General features: G+C 33.9%; 1 protein-coding gene across 1 annotated transcript; it reads left to right on the top strand.

The window, feature by feature from the left end:
* The first annotated feature begins 511 nt into the window (after window positions 1-511).
* Window positions 512-21,375, top strand: swap70b (switching B cell complex subunit SWAP70b). The gene is made up of 12 exons (XM_051135319.1): window positions 512-677; window positions 1,265-1,405; window positions 5,827-6,000; window positions 7,786-8,013; window positions 10,023-10,169; window positions 10,602-10,710; window positions 11,260-11,441; window positions 14,789-14,896; window positions 15,325-15,491; window positions 17,959-18,157; window positions 19,183-19,279; window positions 20,487-21,375. The coding sequence occupies exons 1-12, from the start codon at window positions 519-521 to the stop codon at window positions 20,603-20,605; spliced, it is 1,830 nt and encodes a 609-aa protein (XP_050991276.1). The 5' UTR covers window positions 512-518; the 3' UTR covers window positions 20,606-21,375.
* The last annotated feature ends 1,948 nt before the right edge of the window (window positions 21,376-23,323 follow it).

Raw genomic sequence — 23,323 nt, 5'->3', positions numbered from 1 at the left:
AACTTGGTTAACTTGTATTTTAATTAGTGCTGTCACCGATTAATCATGGTTAATTGCATCCAAAATAAGTTTTTGTTTACATAATGTGTATATGTAGATATACACACAACTTCCTATTATATTTATCTATTATAAATATAATTATATTCATGTAAATATATATTTTTTTAAATATACACCGTATGTGTGTATTTATATATACATAATGAATATACACAGTATACACATTACGTAAGCAAAAACTTATTTTGGATGCGATTAATCATTTGACATTGTTTATATTTTAAGTTGACAGTAAGGTAAAAAAAAAATCCATTTTGGAAGCGTTTTGCAAACACCCTTGAAACTCAAATATTATCTAAAAATCTTTTCTAATTCTAAGGTCAATGCCTAATGATGTCATAAATTCCAGTGAAGTCCTTCAGCGGCACTCGCTCATCGCTGAGTGGTGCTCGAACCGCGAGTTCAGTCAGTAGTTCTGGTTCTAAGGTCATGTGACCGCTCTATTGCAAAGCCTCATGAGAAAACAGTTCACATCAAGAGCGACGCCAGTCAGTAGTCGGGAGACACTACCTCTGAAAATGGGACTAAGGGACGAGCTCCTCAAAGCAATATGGCATGCATTCACAGCCCTGGATGTGGATAAAAGTGGGAAAGTGTCTAAGTCACAGTTGAAGGTTTGTTTTTGCCACTGAATTAACATTCTTGTTCTTTTAAGTTTGGGCACTGGAGTGTAAACACTGTTTCAATGTTTGAGTGCGGGAAATTCTTAGAGTTTAAGGACGTGTGAATCATAGGAGCCGCACTGAGTGTAAATGTAAGACTGAACTAGTTTGTTTCGAAACTTAAAAAGTTATAAAGTACTCGTGGGATAGAGAATTCTGCTTCTGGTATCTGACTGTTGTGTGTTACGGATGAGGCGTTAGATAATATATAACTGCATCCTTTAGTTATTGCCTAATCCTTCCCGAAACGCTGAATTAGTTTAAAACTGTGTATCCATATTTAAATACTTTTAGATAAAGTTTTGTTATGCAAATTAAGCAAATGTTTTGTCTAAATTTTTAAGTTATAAAGATAAGAAAATATAAGGGATCGTTGTATAATGTAAAAACTGCATGCAGGTTGCACACAAAATGATTGAATGCTACGATTAATTCTTCAGAGGTGTTAAAGCACTGATTTAGATGATTATTGAAATATGAATTTACATTAATGAACTATTACTGGATATGTTTTGGTGTTAAACTCTGGTGTTTTTCAGGTGCTTTCCCATAACCTGTGCACAGTGATGAAGATCCCTCATGATCCTGTAGCTCTAGAAGAACATTTCAGAGATGATGATGAAGGTCCTGTTTCCAATCAGGGATACATGCCTTACCTGAACAGGTTCATTCTGGACAAGGTAAGCAATTTGTAGGACTTTTATAGGACTTTTCGGTTTTCAGTCCTTTGACTTTGGACAAAGTATTTGGATTTCCCACAGGTCCTTATGTGGATAAAATGTATCTCGACAGCAATGTCAGAGTGAAAAAATTTTTTTGAGGGCCATAGACAGCGTGTATTTTTACATGCTGAGCGTAGCATTTTATCATAAATGCTGTCATTTTTTTTTTTTTAAATGTAAATTTTCTCATGTAAAGTTTGAAGTTTGTTATCCTCATGGTTCACTAACCCTGATTTGAGTAAAATAGTTGATGCATTTACTGTGGATCTATTTAAAGTAAATGTTAGATAACAATGAAAGGCTTCGGGCATGAAAATTTGTGCCTTTTTGCAAGTGAAATGATGTTGAAAGTAACATGGAAGAATTGCTTTCTTTGTAATTTCTCATTTTCTTGTGCAAAAAGGAAACAGAAGGAGGGAAGAGATTTCACAATGTACCACAAAGCATTCATTTCTGGTGTTTAGGAAAAAGTCGTTTGTTGTTGAAGGGTATTATAGCCAATGTTAATTTAAACCGTTTGCCTATTTCATGTTTGTCTGAGGTCTCCTGTCTAGCACACTTTGGGGATTTAACATCACTAGCCAAGTATTGTCAGCTTTCTCTGGTCACACTTTTGCTTTTAATTGTATAGTTGTATGAGTGACCAAACACACACTCCACCCTGCTGCAAAGAGACCCGCCTTTCCCCTTTCTCTGCCTTCCATTTTGACTCTCAGCCAAGCAATTTAACTTGTGGTCAGTGGGAGAAAACAAGTTAAGTTTTACACTTAAACATTCAAACACACATAGTCACCGTCTTCTGTCTGAGACGGAACACTGACAGCTTAGTCACACGTCTTACTTCTCTTTTTAAGACGATGCATGATTGTGATTTTTGGGTAATTTATCCTCCACGTCTTTCTCACCCATTCAGCTCTCCTGATTCCAGGAATGCATTGTCTGAAAAGTGCTCTGATGTCAATGAGGAACAAAAGACGCAGATCTGCTTCACAAACACAAGACTAAAATAGAGTGATGCTATCAAAACGGTCTACGGCTTTGTGACCCATTTCTTCTAATACGTAGTGTGGTTATGCTCTAGTATGACATGCTGTGACCACAGCATGCTCAGAGATCGAAATAAGTTTGTTTCTCAGCTATGTTTTACCTGAGGTGATGGTTAAAAGAAACATACACTATCTTTGGGGGTTAAAACGTTTGTGGTCGGTATGATTTTTAATTAATAAACTTTTTTTTAAATTCCATTTTACATAAATGCAGTTTTTATGAACAAAAAATAATGAAAAAAAAATATTATATATATAATAAAAATATTTTTTTGAGCAGCAAATCAGTATATTAGAATTTCTGAAAGATCATGTCACCAAAACACTGGAATAATGGCTTCTGAAAATGTAGTTTTGCCATCACATTTTAAAGTACATCACATTACATTTTAAAGTATATTAAAATAGAAAATAGTTATTTTAAATTGTATTAATATTTCACAATATTACAATTTTTACTGCGTTTTACCTTAACGACCATAAACGTTTCAACAGTAGTGTACATAATTTAATATTTACTATTTGTCTTGACAGCTATCTAGAAAAATTCAATTTAAAATTTTGTCTTTTTTTTTAAAGAATTCAAACAATAAATACTGTTTTGTGGCTTTTTAATGTGACAGATCGCTGTAGTGCCTCAGTTCAAGCTGCATGTTAACTGATCAACTCTTCCTATTTACTAGTTATAGCTTGAAATAAACATGAATAAACATCAGAGGATATCTCGTTTCAACCGCAGAAAGACTCAAAACACTTTTTTTCCAAGTTCAAGTCCAAGTTCAAGTTGGACTGTTCTTCTGTCTGGTTTGTTTATCGGACCAAAATAATGTCAGATTTGGTGTTATGATTGATTGACTGTCAATCAAACTCTCCACGAAGGGTCAGTTGCAAAGTTAAATAGGTTTGAATAATGTCCATTAATGTGTATATTGATCATTGTGCCAGGAAATTAATTTCTTACATGTGCTTGTTCAATGCAGTGTTTTTGACTTTATTCTCATAATTTCGTCTTTATTCTCATAATTTCGATTTTATTCTCATAATTTCGACTTTATTCTCATAATATTTTGACTTTATTCTCATAATTTCGACTTTATTCTCATAATATTTTGACTTTATTCTCTTAATATTTCGACTTTATTCTCGTAATATTTCAACTTTATTCTCGTAATATTTCGACTTTATTCTCATAATTTCGACTTTATTCTCGTAATATTTTGACTTTATTCTCATAAATTTTTTACTTTATTCTTATAATTTCGACTTTACTCTCATAATTTCTACTTTATTCTCGTAATATTTTGACTTTATTCTCAAAATATTTGGACTTTATTCTCGTAATATTTGGACTTTATTCTCGTAATATTTGGACTTTATTCTCAAAATATTTCGACTTTATTCTCGTGATATTTGGACTTTATTCTCGTAATATTTGAACTTTATTCTCAAAATATTTGGACTTTATTCTCGTAATATTTGGACTTTATTCTCATAATTTCAACTTTATTCTCATAATTTCAACTTTATTCTCATAATTTCAACTTTATTCTCATAATATTTTGACTTTATTCTCATAATTTCTACTTTATTCTCATAATTTCGACTTTATTCTCGTAATTTCGACTTTATTCTCGTAATTTCTACTTTTTTCTCGTAATATTTTGACTTTATTCTCGTAATTTCTACTTTTTCTTGAAACATTTTGACTTCATTCTCATAATTTCTACTTTTTCTTGAAACATTTTGACTTCATTCTCATAATTTCTACTTTATTCTTGAAACATTTTGACTTCATTCTCATAATTTCTACTTTTTCTTGAAACATTTTGACTTCATTCTCATAATTTCTACTTTATTCTTGTAATATTTCGACTTTGTTCTCATAATTTCTACTTTATTCTTGAAACATTTTGACTTTATTCTCATAATTTCGACTTTATTATCGTAATTTCGACATTATTCTGGTAATTTAGACTTTATTCTCGTAATATTTTGACTTTTTATTCTCTACATATTTTGACTTTATTCTCGTAATGAGAATAAAGAACTGATCGCATTGACTAGCTGTCAGAAACCATGCAGTCTTGCTCATCCCAAACACCTCCTACCGTAAAACTTAAGACTTTCTCACCCTCACGACCCCTCACAGTCAGAGAAACCATAAAGCAGTTATTCACAGGCGTGATAAAGTCTATTTATGAATGTGATGGAGCCCGAGCCCCATGAATACAAATGAACAGCTTCATCTGGAGAAGAACAGAGGCTCCACTGGCCACTCAGGTCTCCACAAGGCCCCTATTGTGAGTCTCCCAGAGAAAGCCCGGGCGCGATGGGAGGTGCGTGTGTGAGCGAGGGATGAAATCTGGCACATAGACTTGTAAAGAGGAGCTGCCATTTCAAAACAAACATACAGCACTGCAACCGAGACGGCGCTTGAGTTGGTGGATTACAGTGATGGTGTTTCATGGGAGTTGTCTGTTTTTTGTTTTGTTTTGTTTTTTTTGTTGCTCATGTTACTCCACCCGACAGAGGACTATAAATAGTGTTAGGCAATGATAGGTCATTCGAGCAGTTCAGCTTCTTTTTGTGGTTTGCTTTTAATGTGCGAGTTCATAGCAGTGAATTAATCTCAATTTAAGACAGTTGTAGGCTTAAGTTGTCATTTTGCCGCCCCAAATAAAATCAGTGCTTATTTCTGTATAAAATATGATGAAATGTGATTTCTTTTACTATTGGACCTGAAAGAATAAATAAAATGCATATTATTTAATTATTAAAAAATATTAAAATTATTTTTAAAAATCTTCTCATGTTCTTTGTCAGTAATATTTAAGAGACATTATATGCTTTTGATTAATATTAAATAATAACTGTAGTACATGCTAGATTTGTCAGACATATTGTGTCCAACACATATTTACTACTTTTCAATTTTAATTTTTGCCATAATTAAGTTCAGGTTTGTCCAGACGTTAAGCTTTCTAAAATGTTTTGCAGTTTTCTCAACTGAATGTTTAGCACTACTCAGATGGGCACTGGATGCAAAACTGTGCCCAGAAGGCTCCAAAAGTATCCATGGGAACTCTAGTTAAGTACTAGGGAAAAAACATGTCTTATTTGCAGTGTTGTGTGTGCCTTGAATAGGTTTCAGGCCTACTTTGCACTTGTAAATCAGATTCAGGACATTTTGTTCGTTTTGATCTGTGCATCAAATCTAATTAGAGTTGAGCCTATCTAACAATTTATTTTATTCTATTGTTGTTCAGCTTCTACCCTGTTGTTTTTGCATTTATTAGTTCCACAAGGTCTCATGAGGACATTTAATTTTTGCAGGTCCAGGACAACTTTGACCGAGTGGATTTTAACAGGATGTGCTGGACTCTGTGTGCCAGAAAAAACCTCAACAGAAACCACCTGCTTATCTCAGATGATGATGCATTTAAGATCTGGTGCATTTTCAACTTCCTCTCGGAGGATAAATATCCATTGGTCATGGTCTCAGAGGAGGTGAGAAGGATAACTATATTTATATACTTTCCCAGTAGTTTGTGATTACTAGATAAAGATGTTTAAAAATCTAATTGCAGTTGAAGTCAAAAGTTTACATACACCTTGCGGAATGTACAAAATTTTAATTATTTTACAAAAAAAAGAGGGATTATAAAAAACACATGTTGTTTTTGATTTGGTACTGACCTGCATTATAATATTCCTCATAAAAGATGTTTACATATAGTCCACAAGAGAAAATAACGGTTGAATTTTATGTTTAACTGATGACCTTGTTCAAAAGTTAACATACTATACTCTGTTGCTACCTGAATGATCCACAGCTGACTGTTTTTTTTAGTGATAGTTGTTCAAGAGTCCCTTGTTTGTCCTGAACAGTTAAACTGTCTGCTGTTCTTCCTTAAGCATTTTTGTGTATTTGAAGCCCTTCCAACAATGACTGTATGAGTCTGAGATACATCTTTTCACACTGATGACAACTGAGGGACTCATATGCAATTACAGAAGGTTCAAGCTTTTGAAGGAAAAATTATGTATTAAGAGCCAGAATGGAGATGTGTACATTTTTCTTATTTTGCCTAAATATTATATTTTTTCATTTAGTACTGCCCTTTAGAAACTACAGAAGATACTTACATGTTTCCCAGAAGACATAATGAGTTAAATTTACCCTGATCTTCGAATTCCAAAAGTTTTCACCCACCTAGCTCTTAATGCATTGTTGCCTTCTGAAGCATCAGTGAGCGTCTGAACCTTCTGTAACAGTTGCATATGAGTCCCTCAGTTGTCCTCAGTGTGAAAAGATGGATCTCAAAGTCATACCGTCATTGTTGGAAAGGGTTCAAATACACAAAAATGCTAAAAAAACAAAGAATTTGTGGGACCTGAAGGATTTTTCTGAAGAACAGCAGGCAGTAAACAACTAACACACACAAACACACACACACACAAAAACAAAAAAACAAAACAAAACACAGCTGTGGATCATTCAGGTAACAACACAGTAGTAAGAATCAAGTGTATGTAAACTTTTGAACAGGGCAATTTTTATAAATTCAACAATTATTTTCTCTTGTGGACTATAGGTAAATGTCTTTTATGTGAAATATCTTATTCAGGTCAGTACTAAATCAAAAATAACATGCATTTTGTATGATCCATCTTATTTTGGTAAAATAATTAACATTTTGCAGATTCTGCAAAGTGTATTTAAAGTTTTGACTTCAGCTGTATATTAATTCTAAACTCAACAATTAAAGAAAACAATTGTATTCATTTTTCGACTTTTCCAGGCCTGCGAATCAAAATCCCTCTATATTTCCATGGTTTTACGAGCCTTGTGAAAAAGAGAACAGCTTTTTTTCAGACCTTTTTTTATGATTAATAGTGTAGTTCCCATTTCTAATCTCCCATGATATTTTTATGTAAATAAGATTATTTTTATTCTTTAGAACTTCTGTTTTATAAACTTCTGTTTAGTTCTTCCAGTCTGGTTGTGATTGTAATCAGTTGTCAAAAGGAAGTTTCAGCTTGCTGTTAATATATGTGACTGTGATATCTTTTTGCTTACTAAAGAGGGAACTATGTCTAGATTATTATACTTATTCTTAGTGAAATCAAGTAGATCAAACCAGTTCTTTTAGATTTCTGTGCTGTCTGTGTTGCACAAGAATAACTAGCATTTAAAAACAAATGTGCATTTTTTTTGCAACAAAAATACATGCTGTTTTCTCATGTAGTATAATAAATGATTGGTAATTGTGTTTATGCTCCCACCCTTAGATAGAGTACTTCCTTCGTAAGCTGACGGAAGCCATGGGCGGCAGCTGGATTGAGGAAAAGTTTGAAGAATACAAGATCCAGCTGAGCAGCAAACACCAGTGTCTGAACGTGTGGGAGCTAATTGAGCTGGTGGGAATGGGTCACTTCAGTAAGGGCATGGACCGCCAGACCCTCTCCATGGGCATTAATGAAGTCTTCCAGGAACTTATTCTGGATGTGCTCAAACAGGTAGGAGAAGTACAGCTCCAGTATAACAGAAACTGTATACAGTTTACACATACATGCCTTCCGATGGCTTCCAAATTGAGAAATACTGGACATAAATATTTTTAATCGGCCATCAAACTTTGTTTGTACCTGTGAAAATGGCATTACTTGACACTTTTTTTTTTTTCTAGCATATTTATGACACTCAGCATATGTGATGAACCAGTGTCAAACTCTCATTTGGCATTTGGCAAGTTCACATACCCTATGCAAAATCAGTTTGATTGTGAATAAACACTTTATATAATGACAATACCATTAAATAAATATATTTATTATTTTTATATATTTTAAAAACATATTTATTTCTGTGATGACAAAGTTGATTTCAAAGAATTGTTTTCTGATGCTGATTTTGTGCTCGGTAAATATTTCTTATTATTATCAATTTTAAAAATAGTTGTGCTGCTTAATATTTTTTGTGGAAACCAATACATGTTTTTTCAGGATTCTTTTTAAAGAAGTCTCTTCTGCTCACAAAGCCTGCATTTATTTGATCCAAAGTACATAAAAAAGTACAATTTTGAAATGTTTTTATTATTTAAAATAACAGGTTTTTTTTTTTATTTCCTGCGATTACAAAGCTGAATTCTCAGCATCTTTACTCCAGTCACATGATCCTTCAGAAATCATTCTAATATTCTGATTTGCTGCTCAAAAAAAAAAAAAAAAAAAAAAAAAAAAAAAATTATTATTATTATTATTATTATTATTATTATGTTGAAAACAGCTGTGTAGATTTTTTTTCAGAAAGTTCAGAAGCACAGCATTTATCTAAAATATAAATCTTTTGTAACATTATAAATGTCTTTATCATCACTATTGACCAGTTTAAAGCATCCTTGCTAATTAAAAGTATTAATTTCTGTCATTTCTTTACAAATAAATAAATAAATAAATAAATAAATAGAATGACTCCAAGCTTTTCAGTGTATAATGTTACAAAAGCTTTTTATTTTATTTTAGATAAATGCTGATCTTTGGATCTTTCTACAAAAAATGCTCAACTGTTTTAAATATTGACAATAATAATAATAATAATAAATGTTTACTGAACAGCAAATCAGCATATTAGAATGATTTCTGAAAGATCATGTGACACTGAAAACTGGAGTAATGATGCTAAAAATATAGCTTTGATCACAGGAATAAATTACATTTTAAAAAATATTCAAATAGAAAACTTTAAAATATTAAATAGTAAAAAATTTCAAAATGTTACTGTTTTTGCTGTACTTTGGATCAATTAAATGCAGGCTTGGTGATCAAAAGGAAATTCTTTAAAAACATTACAAATCTTTTGAGTGGTAGTGTATTTACTGTTAGTATTGATTAATTTACTGAGTAAAAGTATTCATTTCATTCCCTTTTTTTTTTGAATGAACTCTCCAAATATTGATTGATACAATCAGTGTTTCATTGTGTCGGTTATTGTCAAACCTGTTACAATTCCATTTCATCATGTTTAAAGTAGGTCATACCTGGAACGTTAATGTCTTACCGGCATGTAGCCTATGCAATATACGTCTGCTAATTATGACCTTTAGTAGACTGACTTTGGCCATGATATCAGCAGCCTGTGTTTTGAAGCCTGTATGTTTTGGAGATCTGAGGGCAGTGTGAACAAAACACACTGGCATCAGTGTTGTTTTCTGCTTCGACTATGAATGAGAGAGAGAGAGAGATTGGTGCCAAGGCCAGCTGTGCAGCCACAGCCAGGATCAGATACAGATAAACTAAGTCATAGGAAACTGACAGTTAAACAGGATGCAATAATTACATGGCGTGAAATGCACATTTTGTGTTAACAAGGCCACCTTAGAAAAAAAAGAATATGTGAGTCAGCATGTAGAATCCAGACTTTGTAGCAGTGATACAGAATGACTCATATAGATCATTTGAGGAGCAGGACTCACCGTTGTTTCCAGCAGGAAACTGTCAATGTGACTTGTTCCTTTGACCTGTTACAGGGTTACATGATGAAAAAGGGCCATAAAAGGAAGAACTGGACTGAACGGTGGTTCCTGTTGAAGCCCAACTTAATTTCATACTATGCCAGTGAAGATCTTACAGAGAAGAAAGGAGACATACTACTAGATGGAAATTGTTGTGTTGAGGTAAGGGCTCATCAAAGAATTATTTCTTTGTAATGATTTATTCTAAATATGTGACCCTGGACCACAAAACCTAGCCAACAATACATTGTATGGGTCAAAATTACAGATTTTTCTTTAATGCCAAAAATCATTAGGATATTAAGTAAAGATCATATTCCATGAAGATATTTTGTAAATTTCCTACTGCAAATATATCAAAACTTAATTTTTTAGATATTGTCCTATCAGCTTTCAGATGATGTATAAATCTCAGTTTCAAAAAACTGACCCTTATGACTTGTTTTGTGCAAGGTCACATATTATTTTTGCTGGGCCTTTACCGTAAGTAACGCAATAGTAAAGGCCTGTGTCTGTAATTTTCATGGTGACATCGTTCTTTTGAACACATTTCCTTTTCCTCTTATTGTGATGACCTCATGCATTCCTCTGCAGTCCTTACCTGATAAGGAGGGGAAGAAGTGCCTTTTCTATGTCAAATGCGTTGACAAAAGCTTTGAAATCAGCGCCTCTGATAAAAAGAAAAAACAAGAATGGATTCAAGGTGAGATTTCTGTTGTGTCTTTCACAGAAAGAAAAAAAGACTACCAGTAAAATGTTTGATCACACTGAATCTACATGTCTTTTTTTAATTGATATTTTAAACATTTGGATTTAAATATGAATGTTTAACTTGCTTAAAATGATTAAAATTATGTGAGCTAATGAATTTGTTTACAAAATATAGTATAACTATATTTAATGAATATAGTAGGCTGAATAATGAAGAAAAACAGCAAGCAAGAATCCAGCACACATTCAGTGTTTCACATTTTAGGTCATTTGAGTCATATTTGCAAACTTCTACTTACAGTTGAGGTTGAAAACTTTACATCCCCCTTTCAGAATCATTAAAAATGTTAATTATTTATCAGTATGAGTGAGCATTCAAACCTGTAATTTTTCAATTTTTAATGTTAGGTTGGATTAATTGCGATTAAACGTGTGATTTCATTATTTATTTATTTTTGATTGACAGCACTATATATATACTGCATATGGTGTATTATGTTCATATCAAAGTATATAACTTCTGTCCTTTATGCCCACTCAGCTATTCAGACTTGTATAACACTCCTGAAGGTGGGACGTCCAGCTCCACACCACGAGGCAAGGCAGAAGCGGCGAGAGTTACGACAGAAACAACAGGCTGAGCAGGAAGAACTAGAGCTGAGAATGAGAGAACTGCAGACGGCCAATGAGAACAAACAGAGAGAGCTGGAGGCCTTGAGGAAGGTCTGTAAACTGCTGAGCTTCCAATCTCTGTTTCTAACACCTCACTCAAATATGACTCTCTCAGTACACTTTTACTGGAAATTGCATGGTTTGCCACATTGTTCCTTCTACGCTTTATTATACAGAATATGGCTGTTATTCTGTGATTAAAAAACAATCCATCTGAGATGTTACCATGTTAGGAAATACAGATTTTGACTACAATTGTTAGACTTGTATTTAGACTGGTATTTAATGTGGAAAGATAAAGTTCTGTCGGTATTGGAACAAAACTACAAACATACCCCCTGCACTGCGGTTTAACGAGTGAAACAGGAACAGTGACTATTGCCACACTGACCATTCATGAAACAGTGTTTTCCCAGGAACCCATGGTGGCTCTTTGTAATCTCTCTCTGCTATTCATGAATTCGGATTTCACTGAAACCCTTATCTTTTATTTCAAGTACCACCTTCCATATTCACGCTCTCTACAGAAACCTTTCAGCAGAAGTTGTTTCATCCTGAATGGCCAGTACTGAAGCTGAAATTAGATTAGCTTGTGTGTGTGGTTTCACACCCTATATAGAGTTGTGAATTAAGTGTGTATGTGAGTTGGGGGTTGGGTGAGGAATTGTGGTTGTGTATTTAACCCTTCTTAACTTTCTAATTTCTCGTTATCCTGATTATCTTTTCCAGTTGAGTGTTTTAATATTGTTAAATCAGAGTTTAGCCAGACTTATCCCTAACGAGCTTTGTCGTCGGCAAGTGGATTTAAATCAGTAAGATAAGCATGACCGTGTTACACATTCAGCACATCGGTTAACCTACAAAGACGTGTGAGATCTTAATGATGAGAGCTCAAATGTTGAGTAGTGTGATGAAAAAGGATTTGTCTGTCACTTTCCTTAATTTATAGATTTTACACTATGTTTGGCATAAAAATATAAACCAAGACTGGATTCTTTGACTAGATTTTCGACTAGATGTTTTTGAACAGTAAGATTTTTAATGCTCAACAAACCTGCATTTGTTTTATCCAAAGTACAGCGAAAACTTTAAAATTTTGAAATACTTTTACTATTTAAAATAATTGTTTTGTACTTGAATTAGGGGTGTCACACTACTCAATATAATATCGAACCAATCGGTATGACATTCACGGTTCAGTACGTGCTTGTGAATTGCGTTTTTCCGGTTTTGCATTTAAATAATAATTTCCTTGTTTTATTTCTCTCCAAATTTGCTTTGTGTTTGCCCGTGATTTCACGTGCTGAGATGAGAAAACCTCCCCGTTTATATTTAAAAAAGCAACACTTGCAGAGTATCTTCCCTTCTAATGAAATGCAATAAGCCTTTCTAAACTTGTTGTTCAACAAAAGAGAACATTGTAACTTTTTTTTTACTTCACAGCATCGGTCGAGTGTTGGAAATAACTTCCTTTTGTGATCTGATGTGGCTTCTTATTATAGAATGAGGCAGACAATATATTCTATTCTGTATGTCGATTAGCAGTGGTTTACAAATATACGTAATCATTATGAAAATACCAGAGATAGCTTGAAGAACACAGATAAACCATATATTAATGCAGACGAGTGTTTATTGTCCTTACATTTCATCATTTAAAACGTTTAACGTTATATCTTGTTTATATTCAGTTACAGCAATAGCGATGCCTTTTTCCATATTAGAGATTTTCTGACTGGAACTTCATCAGTGTTATCTCTCTTATCTCAGTGTTATAAATGTTTACCGAACAGCAAATCAGCATATTAGAATGATTTCTGAAGGATCATGTGACACTGAAGACTGGAGTAATGATGCTGAAAATTTAGCTTTGACCACAGGAATAAATTACATAGAAAGCTGTTATTTTAAATATATTTTATAATATTACTGCTTTTGCTGTATTTTGGATCAATTAAATGCAGGCTTGGTGAGCAGAAGAGACTTCTCTTTAAAAAAACATTAAAAATAATACTGTTCAAAAACATTTGACTGGTAGTGTATGCAACAGTAACCAAAATAAACAATTAAATTTTTGGAAATACACTTTTATATACTTTTTTCATCCTTACATTACGTATTGACCTACAAATTTAAAAAAGTAATTAAGACTTTATTCTTTGACTCTTCTGTTTAAAGCAATACGCAACAACTATAATAAGTAAAAAAAATCAAATAAAATTAAAATAAGCTTGACTGAACTTGTTTTTTTTCTTGTCTTACATTTTAAAAATATTTTAAAAATATAAAACATTAACATTAAATTACCCAAAAGCATTTCAAAATAAACTGCGAAGTCCAACAGATGACAGCTGATTACAGTAAATTACACAAAACGCAATATACTCCAATAGAACCCCGTCTGACACAGTGCATACAGTGTTAACTGGGAACAATCATTTGATTTACGCTGATGACAAGTTCTCATTGTCTGATCTAATTGTGTCTGAACTGTTGTCTGCATGGAGAACAGTCCAGCATTGATGTGTCAGTGCCTCTCCCCCTGTCCTCTAATACATAGCAGGACAATAGGTGCCTGGGGAGAAAGCTAGAGAGGGCCGTTCCAAACCCTGAGGAGTTCATACTAAAACAATACCTGCCCTGTCACTCAGCACGGCCACCTGGGATCTCACACTGACCTGCTATCAGACCACAACAAGGCAGAAAGTGATTGAGGGTGAGATTGTGGTCAGCGGAGGATACTGTTGTCGCTCATGTGTATTTAACTTAAACATTATGCAGTTTCCAATTAAAACCTGTTGGGTTAAAAGAGAAAAAGTATGCACACTGTGTAAAAGGTTATAAGGTGTGATGGATGTGTAATATTTAGTTTTGTGGTCTATTTCTGTTTGGTTTGCTAAAAGGCAGTCATGGCCTAATGGTTAGAGAGTTGGGTTTGTAACCCAAAGGTCGCTGGTTCGATTCCCACTGTACTGTACTCTTTCCACCTTCAATACCATGACTGAAGTGGCACCAAACCTCCAATTGCTCCCTGGGCACTGGAGCAATGGCATCGGGTGTGTGTTCACAGTGTGTGTGCGTGTGCACTCATGATGGGTTAAATGCAGAGGACCAATTTCAAGTATGGGTCACCATACTTGAGATATGTCATCACTTTCACTTTTTCACTTAGGCTCCTGCTGTGCTAAAGCTTGCATGTGCTAAAGCTTGCATATGAAGTTTCATTGGCCCTAATCCAGATGGTATTTCCCATGTCTGAACTCTTGCATTCTGGGTAGTGGTATTATGATCCAATAGTAAAAATTAGCTTGTTTGCTTGTAGCCAACTCTTAAAACCCAGTTCAACATGATGTGTATATGATTTCTTTACAAATGAAGAAAGTCTTTGTGTTGCACAGAAACTGGAGGAGGCCGCAGCCAATGCAGCAGAAGAAGAACGCAGACGTCTGCAGACCCAGAGCGAGCTGCAGGATCTTTACAGAGTGGAAATGGAAAAAGAGAAAATGGTAGTTGTTTGCTTTTTAAACTTGGTTTGGCTAGCATGGCTTTTAGCAGTGCCTCTTTTATGCCCTTTGGTATCATGTACATAGGGAGGTTATTTTGGCCAGTGAGGTGCTGAATTACTTCACCTCCACAGGTCCATATTTGTAATATTACAGGAAGTATGCTGCAGCTCAAGTTCTGCTTTCTACAGTTATAACTGAAAACGTGGAAGCACAAAATATGCACACAGTCACACATAAAACCAGTCAGCACTGATACTTTTTTTTTTAAAGTGATAGTTAGCCAAAAATAAAAATTGTCATCATTAATCATTCTTGATCTAATTGTTAATGTATTTCAAGAACTAACTACTTTCTTCTGTGGAACACAGCAGTTTATTTTTGTTTAGTGAAAGTCAATTGGGTCCAATATTCTTTTATATGTGTTTTAGGTGCGGCAGCAAATGGAGGAACAGGTGGCTCAAAAGTCCAGTGAGTTAGAGCAGTACCTGCAACGCGTACGTGAGCTGGAGAACATGTATAACAGTTTAGAAGAAGCACTTGAGGAGGAAAGACAGGCCAGACAAGATGAGGAAACTGTCAGAAAACTACAGGCCAGGTAAATATATATTTTAATCGTGACAACTCTCGGAATAGTTAGCATGTTAATGGATATGACGGTGTTAATGCATTTGGTCTTGGTCCTTTAGATCTGCTACACATGCTGCCAGCAGATACACAGACATGCTTCTGTGAGCATTAAAGTTGCTGTTGCTGCTGCATGAATAAGCATACATAAATTCTGTAGCAGATCTAGACAGGTGGAGCTGGGGAGGTGGAGGGTTTTTGAGAAGAGCAAACACTGAACCAAACTATATTAGCATAAGAAAGATGGAATTTTTGAGAAGTTATCAAAAAGGTAGTGGTCAGAAGTACACATACACACACACACACATGTTTGTTTTTGTGAATTGTGGGGACTTTCCATAGACTTCTATAGATTTTGTACTGACCAAACGATATTGTCTATCCCCTAACCCAACCCTAACCCTAAACCTAGCCCTCACAGAAAACATGTTTGCATCGTTACACTTTCAGATAAACATCATTTACTATTTTTAATCATTTTTTAACATTGTGGGGACCGCAGGCCAGTCCCCACAATGTCAAAAATTTCAGGTTTTACTATCATTGTGGGGACATTTGGTCCCCACTATGTAGCAAAAACAAGTACACACACACACACACACACACACACACATATATAATATATATTCAAAAGTTTGGGATCAGTAATATTTTTTTTATGTTTTTAAAGAGGTTTCTTATGCTCATCAAGGCTGTATCTATTTGGTCAAAAATACAGAAAAAAACTAATTTTGTGAAATATTATTGCAATTTAAAATAACAGTTTTCTATTTTTATATAATTTAAGCAAAGCTGAATTTTTAGCATCATTACTTCAGTTTTCAGTGTCACACGATCCTTCAGAAATCATTTTAATATGCTGATTTATTATCAGTGTTGAAAACAGTTGTGCTGCTTAATATTTTTTGGGATCTGTGATACTTTTTTTAGGATTATTTAATTAAAAAATTAAAAAGAGCAGTGTTTTTTCAAAATATAAATGTTGTGTTACAATATACGCTACTGTTTAAAGGTTTGGGGTGAGTAAATGTTTTTTCTTTTTTATTTCCAAGAAATTAATACTTTTATTCAGCAAGTTGAAATCTTTTCAAATAGAAAATATTTCTGTTTTAAATAAATGCTGTTCCTTTAAACTTTCATCAAAGAATCAAAGAAAAACATATCACAGGTTCCGAAAAAAAAATATTAAGCAGCACAACTGTTTTAATAAATCAACATATAATGATTTCTAAAGAATCGTGTGACACTGAAGACTGGAATATTGGTTGAAGAAAATTCAGTGCCGTGTCACAGAAATAAATTCCATTTTAAAGTTTATTGAAAATAGGAAACCAGTATTAGAAGTTGGAATAATATTTTACAATATTACTGTTTTTTTTTCTGTATTTTTGATCAAATAAATACAGCCTTGATAAGCATAGGAGACTCCATTAACAACTGTACTGATCCCAAACTTTTGAACGGCAAGTATATGTGCTACTTATGACTGGTTTTATGGTCCAGGGTCACATATATGATCTGATTTTTTTATGACTTTTGCTGATATTCAGCCATTTAAATGCATGCGAGTTAAACGGAATGTGTTAAGTTCATGCTGTCTGTAATACAGCGATCATAACCCAGACTCTCTTCCAAGCCTGTTTGTTCAGTTCCTCACTGTAGTGTATGTTACAATAGGGTTTAAATTGTAGTCTGATCTGCCCAACAGTGGCAAAGCAACATATTATTATACTATAGGCAGTTTGTGGCATGACAAAACCTTCAGAGTAAGGTCATGTGACACCTGGAACGGGGCGGCCTACAAAAGGCTGTCCATTTCCTTGTAAGGTGGGAAGTTCGAGTAGCGTCACAAACACGAGGATGTCTGAGATGTCTGTTCAAGTCTGCAGTTCCTGTTCCCTGTCTCACCCCATGAAACCCAAATCTCTTCCTGTGCTTGTGCTGACCCATCGCCAGCTCATCACTTTACCCAAACTCACACAAAATGACACAATCAGCTCTATCACCAGTATGTGAATTCCCCTAATTTATATGGCTTTTGTTGGCTCATGAATGCCATTCAGCCAGTTTAAATGTTACTTTTATTTACTTTGTCAGGACTAAATTTTAATGTTGACTTGACAAAGCCTTGTTTTAAAATTCAAAAACGTTTAGAGGTTTGAAGTTTTATACTTGTATAGAAACTCAGCTGATAAATGTTAAATTTTGCACAACCCCGGTGCTGACACTAGCTCATCCACACACTGTGACAATTTAGCCTTTTTTTGAGACACAACTATAACACAAGATCTTGCGACATTCAGAATTTCCCTTTTTCCCCTGCCACTTTTCTGTCCTTTTTTCTCTACTGCCTGTCTAAGATCTAAAATGCTTGTAAAAAGGATTGTTTTGTGCTTGTTTTTTTTAAATGTGAGCATGTGCATCTGTGTTTGCCGCAGGCTGTTGGAAGAAGAGGTATCCAAGCGTGCAGAGCTAGAGCAGATACACCTGTATCAACAGCAGACCATTTCCCAGACACAGGCAGAAAAACAGGAGCTGGAACGAGAACGGCTGGCGAAGGAGAGCGCTTTGCAGTCTGCCATGCAGCAGCTGCATCAACTGGAGGCTGACAGACAGGGTGCACTGGAGCAATACGAGGTAAGACGCTAGAATAATAAAGCTGGAGGCTAGGTGTGCTAAAGTTGTGATCTTCATTGCTGAAAAATGTTGCCATCTAGTGGCTGAATACAGCAGTGTGAGTCTTATACAGTTGAAGTCAAAAATTTACAATCTGCGAAATGTTAATTATTTTGCCAAAATAAGAAGAGTCTTACAAAATGCATGTTTTTCTTTTATTTAGTACTGATCTGAATAAGATATTTCACATAAAAGATGTTTACATATAGTCCACAAGAGAAAATAATAGTTGAATTTATTAAAAAAAGACCCCGTTCAAAAGTTTACATACACTTGATTCTTAATACTGTGTTGTTACCTGAATGATCCACAGCTGCTTTTTTTGTTTAGTGATTGTTTATGAGTCCCTTGTTTGTCTTAAACAGTTAAACTGCCTGCTGTTCTTTTGAAAAAAATCCTTTAGGTCCCACAAATTCTTTGGTTTTTCAGCATTTTTGTGTATTTGAACCCTTTCCAACAATTACCATTTGATTTTGAGATCCATCTTTTCACACTGAGGACAATCGAAGGACTCATATGCAACTATTACAGAAGGTTGAAACGCTCACTGATGCTCCAGCAGTAAAAATGATGCATTAAGAGACGGGGGGTGTAAACTTTTGAATAGAATGTAAATGTGTACATTTTTCTTATTTAGCCTAAATATCTTTTTTTTTTTCATTTAGTACTGCCCTTCAGAAGATACTTATGTTTCCCAAAATACAAAATAAGTTACATTTACCCTGATCTTCAAATTCCAAAAGTTTTCACCCCCAGCTCTTAATATATCGTGGTTCTTTCTGAAGCATGAGTGAGCGTTTGAACTTTCTGTAGTTGTAGTTCCATATGAGTCCCTCAGTTGTCCTCAGTATGAAATGATGGAGCTCAAAATTATTTCAGGTAAAATAATTGACATTTTGCAGATTCTGCAAGGTGTATGTAAACTTTTGACTTCAACTGTGTATTGTTGCTCCTGATGGTGAAATTGCATGTTTTTATGTAAACAGGAAGTGATGAAGAAACTAGCAGATGCTGCTAATAACACAAAGAGCTGGAAAGACAAGGTGGCTCAACATGAAGGACTGATACGGCTCGTTCAACCAGGTGAGCTCTTTTTGTGTTCTCTTTAATTTTAAGAATGTGAAGATTTTTCTTTTTTTTATTATTTTTTTCTTTTATTTAACATGTATTATTACCAGCATCTAATTTCTTCACATGACTGCCACTTTTAGGTTGTTGAGCCTTATTTTCAGCATATATAATAAAATGAAACAATGCATCCGGTAGCATTAAAAATGTAGTGCAATTGACTGAATTAAAGGGATAGTTAACCCAAAAATAAAACTTACCCCATGATTTACTCACCCTCAAGCCATCCTAGGTGTATATGACTTTCTTCTTTCAGACAAATACAATCGGAGTTACATTAAAAAATGTCCTTGCTCTTCCAAGCAAGGCAGTGAATGGGTGTTGAGATTTTGAAGCCCAAAACTGCATCTATACATAATAGAAAGTGCTCCACATTGCTCCGAGGGGTTGATAAAGGCATTCTGAAGAGAATCGGTGCGTTTGTGTAAGAAAAACATCCGTATTTAAAACTTGAAAAAACGTAATCTCTAACTTCTGCTAACCATCGTACGCACATTCACAAGAGAGTGGCGTTCCAGCGGATGACAAACCTGGAAACACAAATGAAAGAGCAGAAAAAAGCACCGGTCATGATTAAGAAGTACAAAACGAGGATTTGTAAAGAAAAATGTCAAAGGATTTCGATATAAGCCAAGAGGAGACTGGTTTTCCTCTGCTGTAAACAAAACCTGGTTCTTGTGAGACTGGCATATTCTCACCGGAGCTTATGCTAAGCTTACGTCCTACGTCATCTGATGGACCGCCACTCTCTCGTGAATGTCAGTTAGTGGAAGCTAGAGATTACAGTTGATATTTTTCTTACAAAAATGCATTGATTCGCTTCAGAAGGCCTTTATTAACACCCCGGAGCCATGTGGAGTACTTTATATGATGGATGGATGTACTTTATTGGACTTCAAAAAAATAACAGCCATACATTGCCATTATAAAGCCGAGAAGAGCCAGGACATTTTTAACATAACTCTAATTGTATTTGTCTAAAAGAAGAAAGTCATATACACCTAGGATGGCTTGATGGTGAGTAAATCAAGAAGAATTTTCATTTTTGGGTGAACTATCCCTTTAATGATTAATTTCTTATGTTCATTTTATTCTAATTTGTGAGTACATTTATATTAATATCCATATTTCGTTCAGCTTATTGTATGTTTTGTCTCTTCAGGTCCCAAGTACCCTCAGAAAATCACTAACTGGGGCCCTGCAGCATTCACAGAAGCAGAACTGAGTCTGCGAGAGAAGGACTGGCAGGAAAAGAAAAACAGGCCTGCTACCCCCCAATAGTGTGTTCAGTCTGCAGATCTGCTGTCCTGTTAATACACGTTACTGTAGATAGAGTCACTAGTGAAGTATATATACTGCCTCTGTGGGGTTAGTCTCTGACCACACTAAAACTGCAGGCTGCTTGACTTTACACAGTAAAGTTGAGCCCGGCCTCATCTGAAGAATTGTGTCTCACCATTCCAATCTATACTGTAACATTCCAGTGTCATTTTCTCCTTTTCTTTGAAATGATTTTATACATTTTTTGTATGATGTTCTACATCTTGTGAATGTGTTCATTTTGGTGCATTTCCACCAAAGTAATGGCAGATGTTTCTTCCCCATAGTTCATGAGTTTCAAAAAATAATGACGTAAATAACCTAACTGACCAAGTAAATCTTTTTTAAAAAGTGCAGTTATGCATACATTGCATTGTCATCTCTAATTTAGTTTTCAAAAAATGTCAGTTTTACATTTTAAATAGTAATAAAGCATGCAAAATGAACTAATAAAAACATTTTGATATAATTCATAATTAGCGCTAGAACAATTGACATAGTTGTTCACATACTGTAAACGCAATCTCATTCAAGGAGACATGACTGCAGTATTAACTAATTTATACGCTCAATTTATTAACACAATTGTGTTTTACCTATTTTATCTGTGTTTTTGGGATTATTCAGTCATGTACAATACTGTACCAAACTGTTGTGTTTGCCTCAAACTAATGTCCAGATTTAAGCTTGAGACTGTATTGTTTATCATTCAATAAAGGCGTTATTTAATAGTTGCAAGTTATTTATTTTCAGCGTTATATCCACCTCATTGTTCAACGCGGAAGTAAGTCAATGGGCGAGACTGCCGTTATAGGGAAATAACAAGATTAACAACGTGCAGTAAACATTAGCCACTATAAGGAAATTATGAGCAGGGTTGCCGACTTTGAAGTTCAGCTTGGAGTGAGATTTTATTTTTTTATTTTTATTTTTATTTTCTGGAGTGGGGGGGTTGGGTTGGGGGGAGGGGTGGCAATCTAGATTCCATATCTATTTATATGTATATACTGTACATATAAGGGGATAAAAATGCAGCTGAATGATTTTTTAGCACCATTTTAAACTTGGTTTAAATTCAGTATTTGCTTGCATTCATTGTGTGTACTTATACGAGTGTCATTTAAAAAAGGATGTAAGGTATTAACTTTTTAAATTTCACAATTAAAAAATAGTTTAATCATTTCTAAATATTTATTCAAATAAAAAACCTAAAAATAAGTAAGCAGGTATGACCTGCAATATTCTATATACATGTATATTTAGTAAAGAGCCATACAGGTACCTAGTGGGTAAACCATGGCATTACAAATGAACAATTTTTTTTTCAGACTCTAATTTGCCTCTTTGCATTGGAATTTAAAACCCTTTTCTCTATTTAACCTTAAATATTACACAAATTGTAACATAAGTAACAAACATATAAAATAATATATATATTTGAAGTCATCAATAGACCATAATTATTGCACAAATAGTATTTAGTACTAACTGATCTCCTTAAAATATTAAATATTACTGAACTAAAATATAGAACATTTATTTAACTGAAAAATAGTTATGTATGATCACATTATAAGTAAATGATACCTGAGGGTTAAATACAAGAAAAACATATTAACCCTTACGAAAATTAACCATGGTAACAATGTTTTTTGGCGCATTGATTACCATTTGTATAACCGTAGTTTTACTACAAATACCATGGTTAAACTATGGTTAGTGTAGCAAAACCATGGTTAATTTGTGGTTACCATGTTTTAACTGTAGTAACCATTATTTTTTGGTTTTATCTGTAGTAAAAACCATGTTTAATTTTCGTAAGGGTTGCCTCTTGATCACTCTCCAGAATCAAATTATACTGTAAATGTCATCGACGAAAAAAAAACAATGCGTAATATGCTATAATGTTTACCAAAAATTGCTGCAAATGCCTGTATAGTGAAGCTGTCGTCTCTATCCTACTTAACCACAATCAAATGTACTGTCAACGTTGGCTTGTTTGTAGAGCTCCGTGAACCACGTGACCGCGTGGCGGCGATGCCGACGAGATCAAAGCTTGTCGCGGCTGTTTTTCAGTGGCTCTGGCATTAACAGAAGCGCTACATTTTAAAATTTACGCCACATTAAGTGCGCCAAAACGGTATTTATCGTTTGAATTTAAAATTAAAAAAACTAATAATAATAATAATAATAAAATTGTATTTGAATATATTAAAACTGTTTTATAATATTATAATAATCACATATTATTTTAAAATATATTTATTTATTTGCATAATATTCAAGCACTGATATATATTTTTATTATTTTATTAACAATTTAAGCATGTTTTATTATTAGCACATAGTGTAAATAATAATAATAATTTAATACATATTTTAATACATTTAAATATGTATAGTTTTATAAATATTCATGTAAATATTAAATAACATTTTAAAATATTTAATAAATATTTATATATTTATTTATTAACATTCAAATACTTTAGCACAGATTGATCTTTTGTCTTAATGTAGGCATGTTTTTCTGTTTTCACTTGAAATAAGCACAAAGAAATTATGTATATGTTTTATAAATATTATTACAATTTTCACATTATTTTAAAATAGCTTTTTGTTTATTTGGCCTGTGTCTCACGCCAAATGCGTGAGAGTTGGCAACCCTGATTATTATGA

The sequence above is a fragment of the Labeo rohita genome, chromosome 18, assembly GCF_022985175.1.
Source record: "Labeo rohita strain BAU-BD-2019 chromosome 18, IGBB_LRoh.1.0, whole genome shotgun sequence".
NCBI lineage: Eukaryota > Metazoa > Chordata > Actinopteri > Cypriniformes > Cyprinidae > Labeo > Labeo rohita.
Note: the sequence above shows the minus strand (reverse complement) of the source record. Positions and strands in the feature narration are given on the sequence as shown.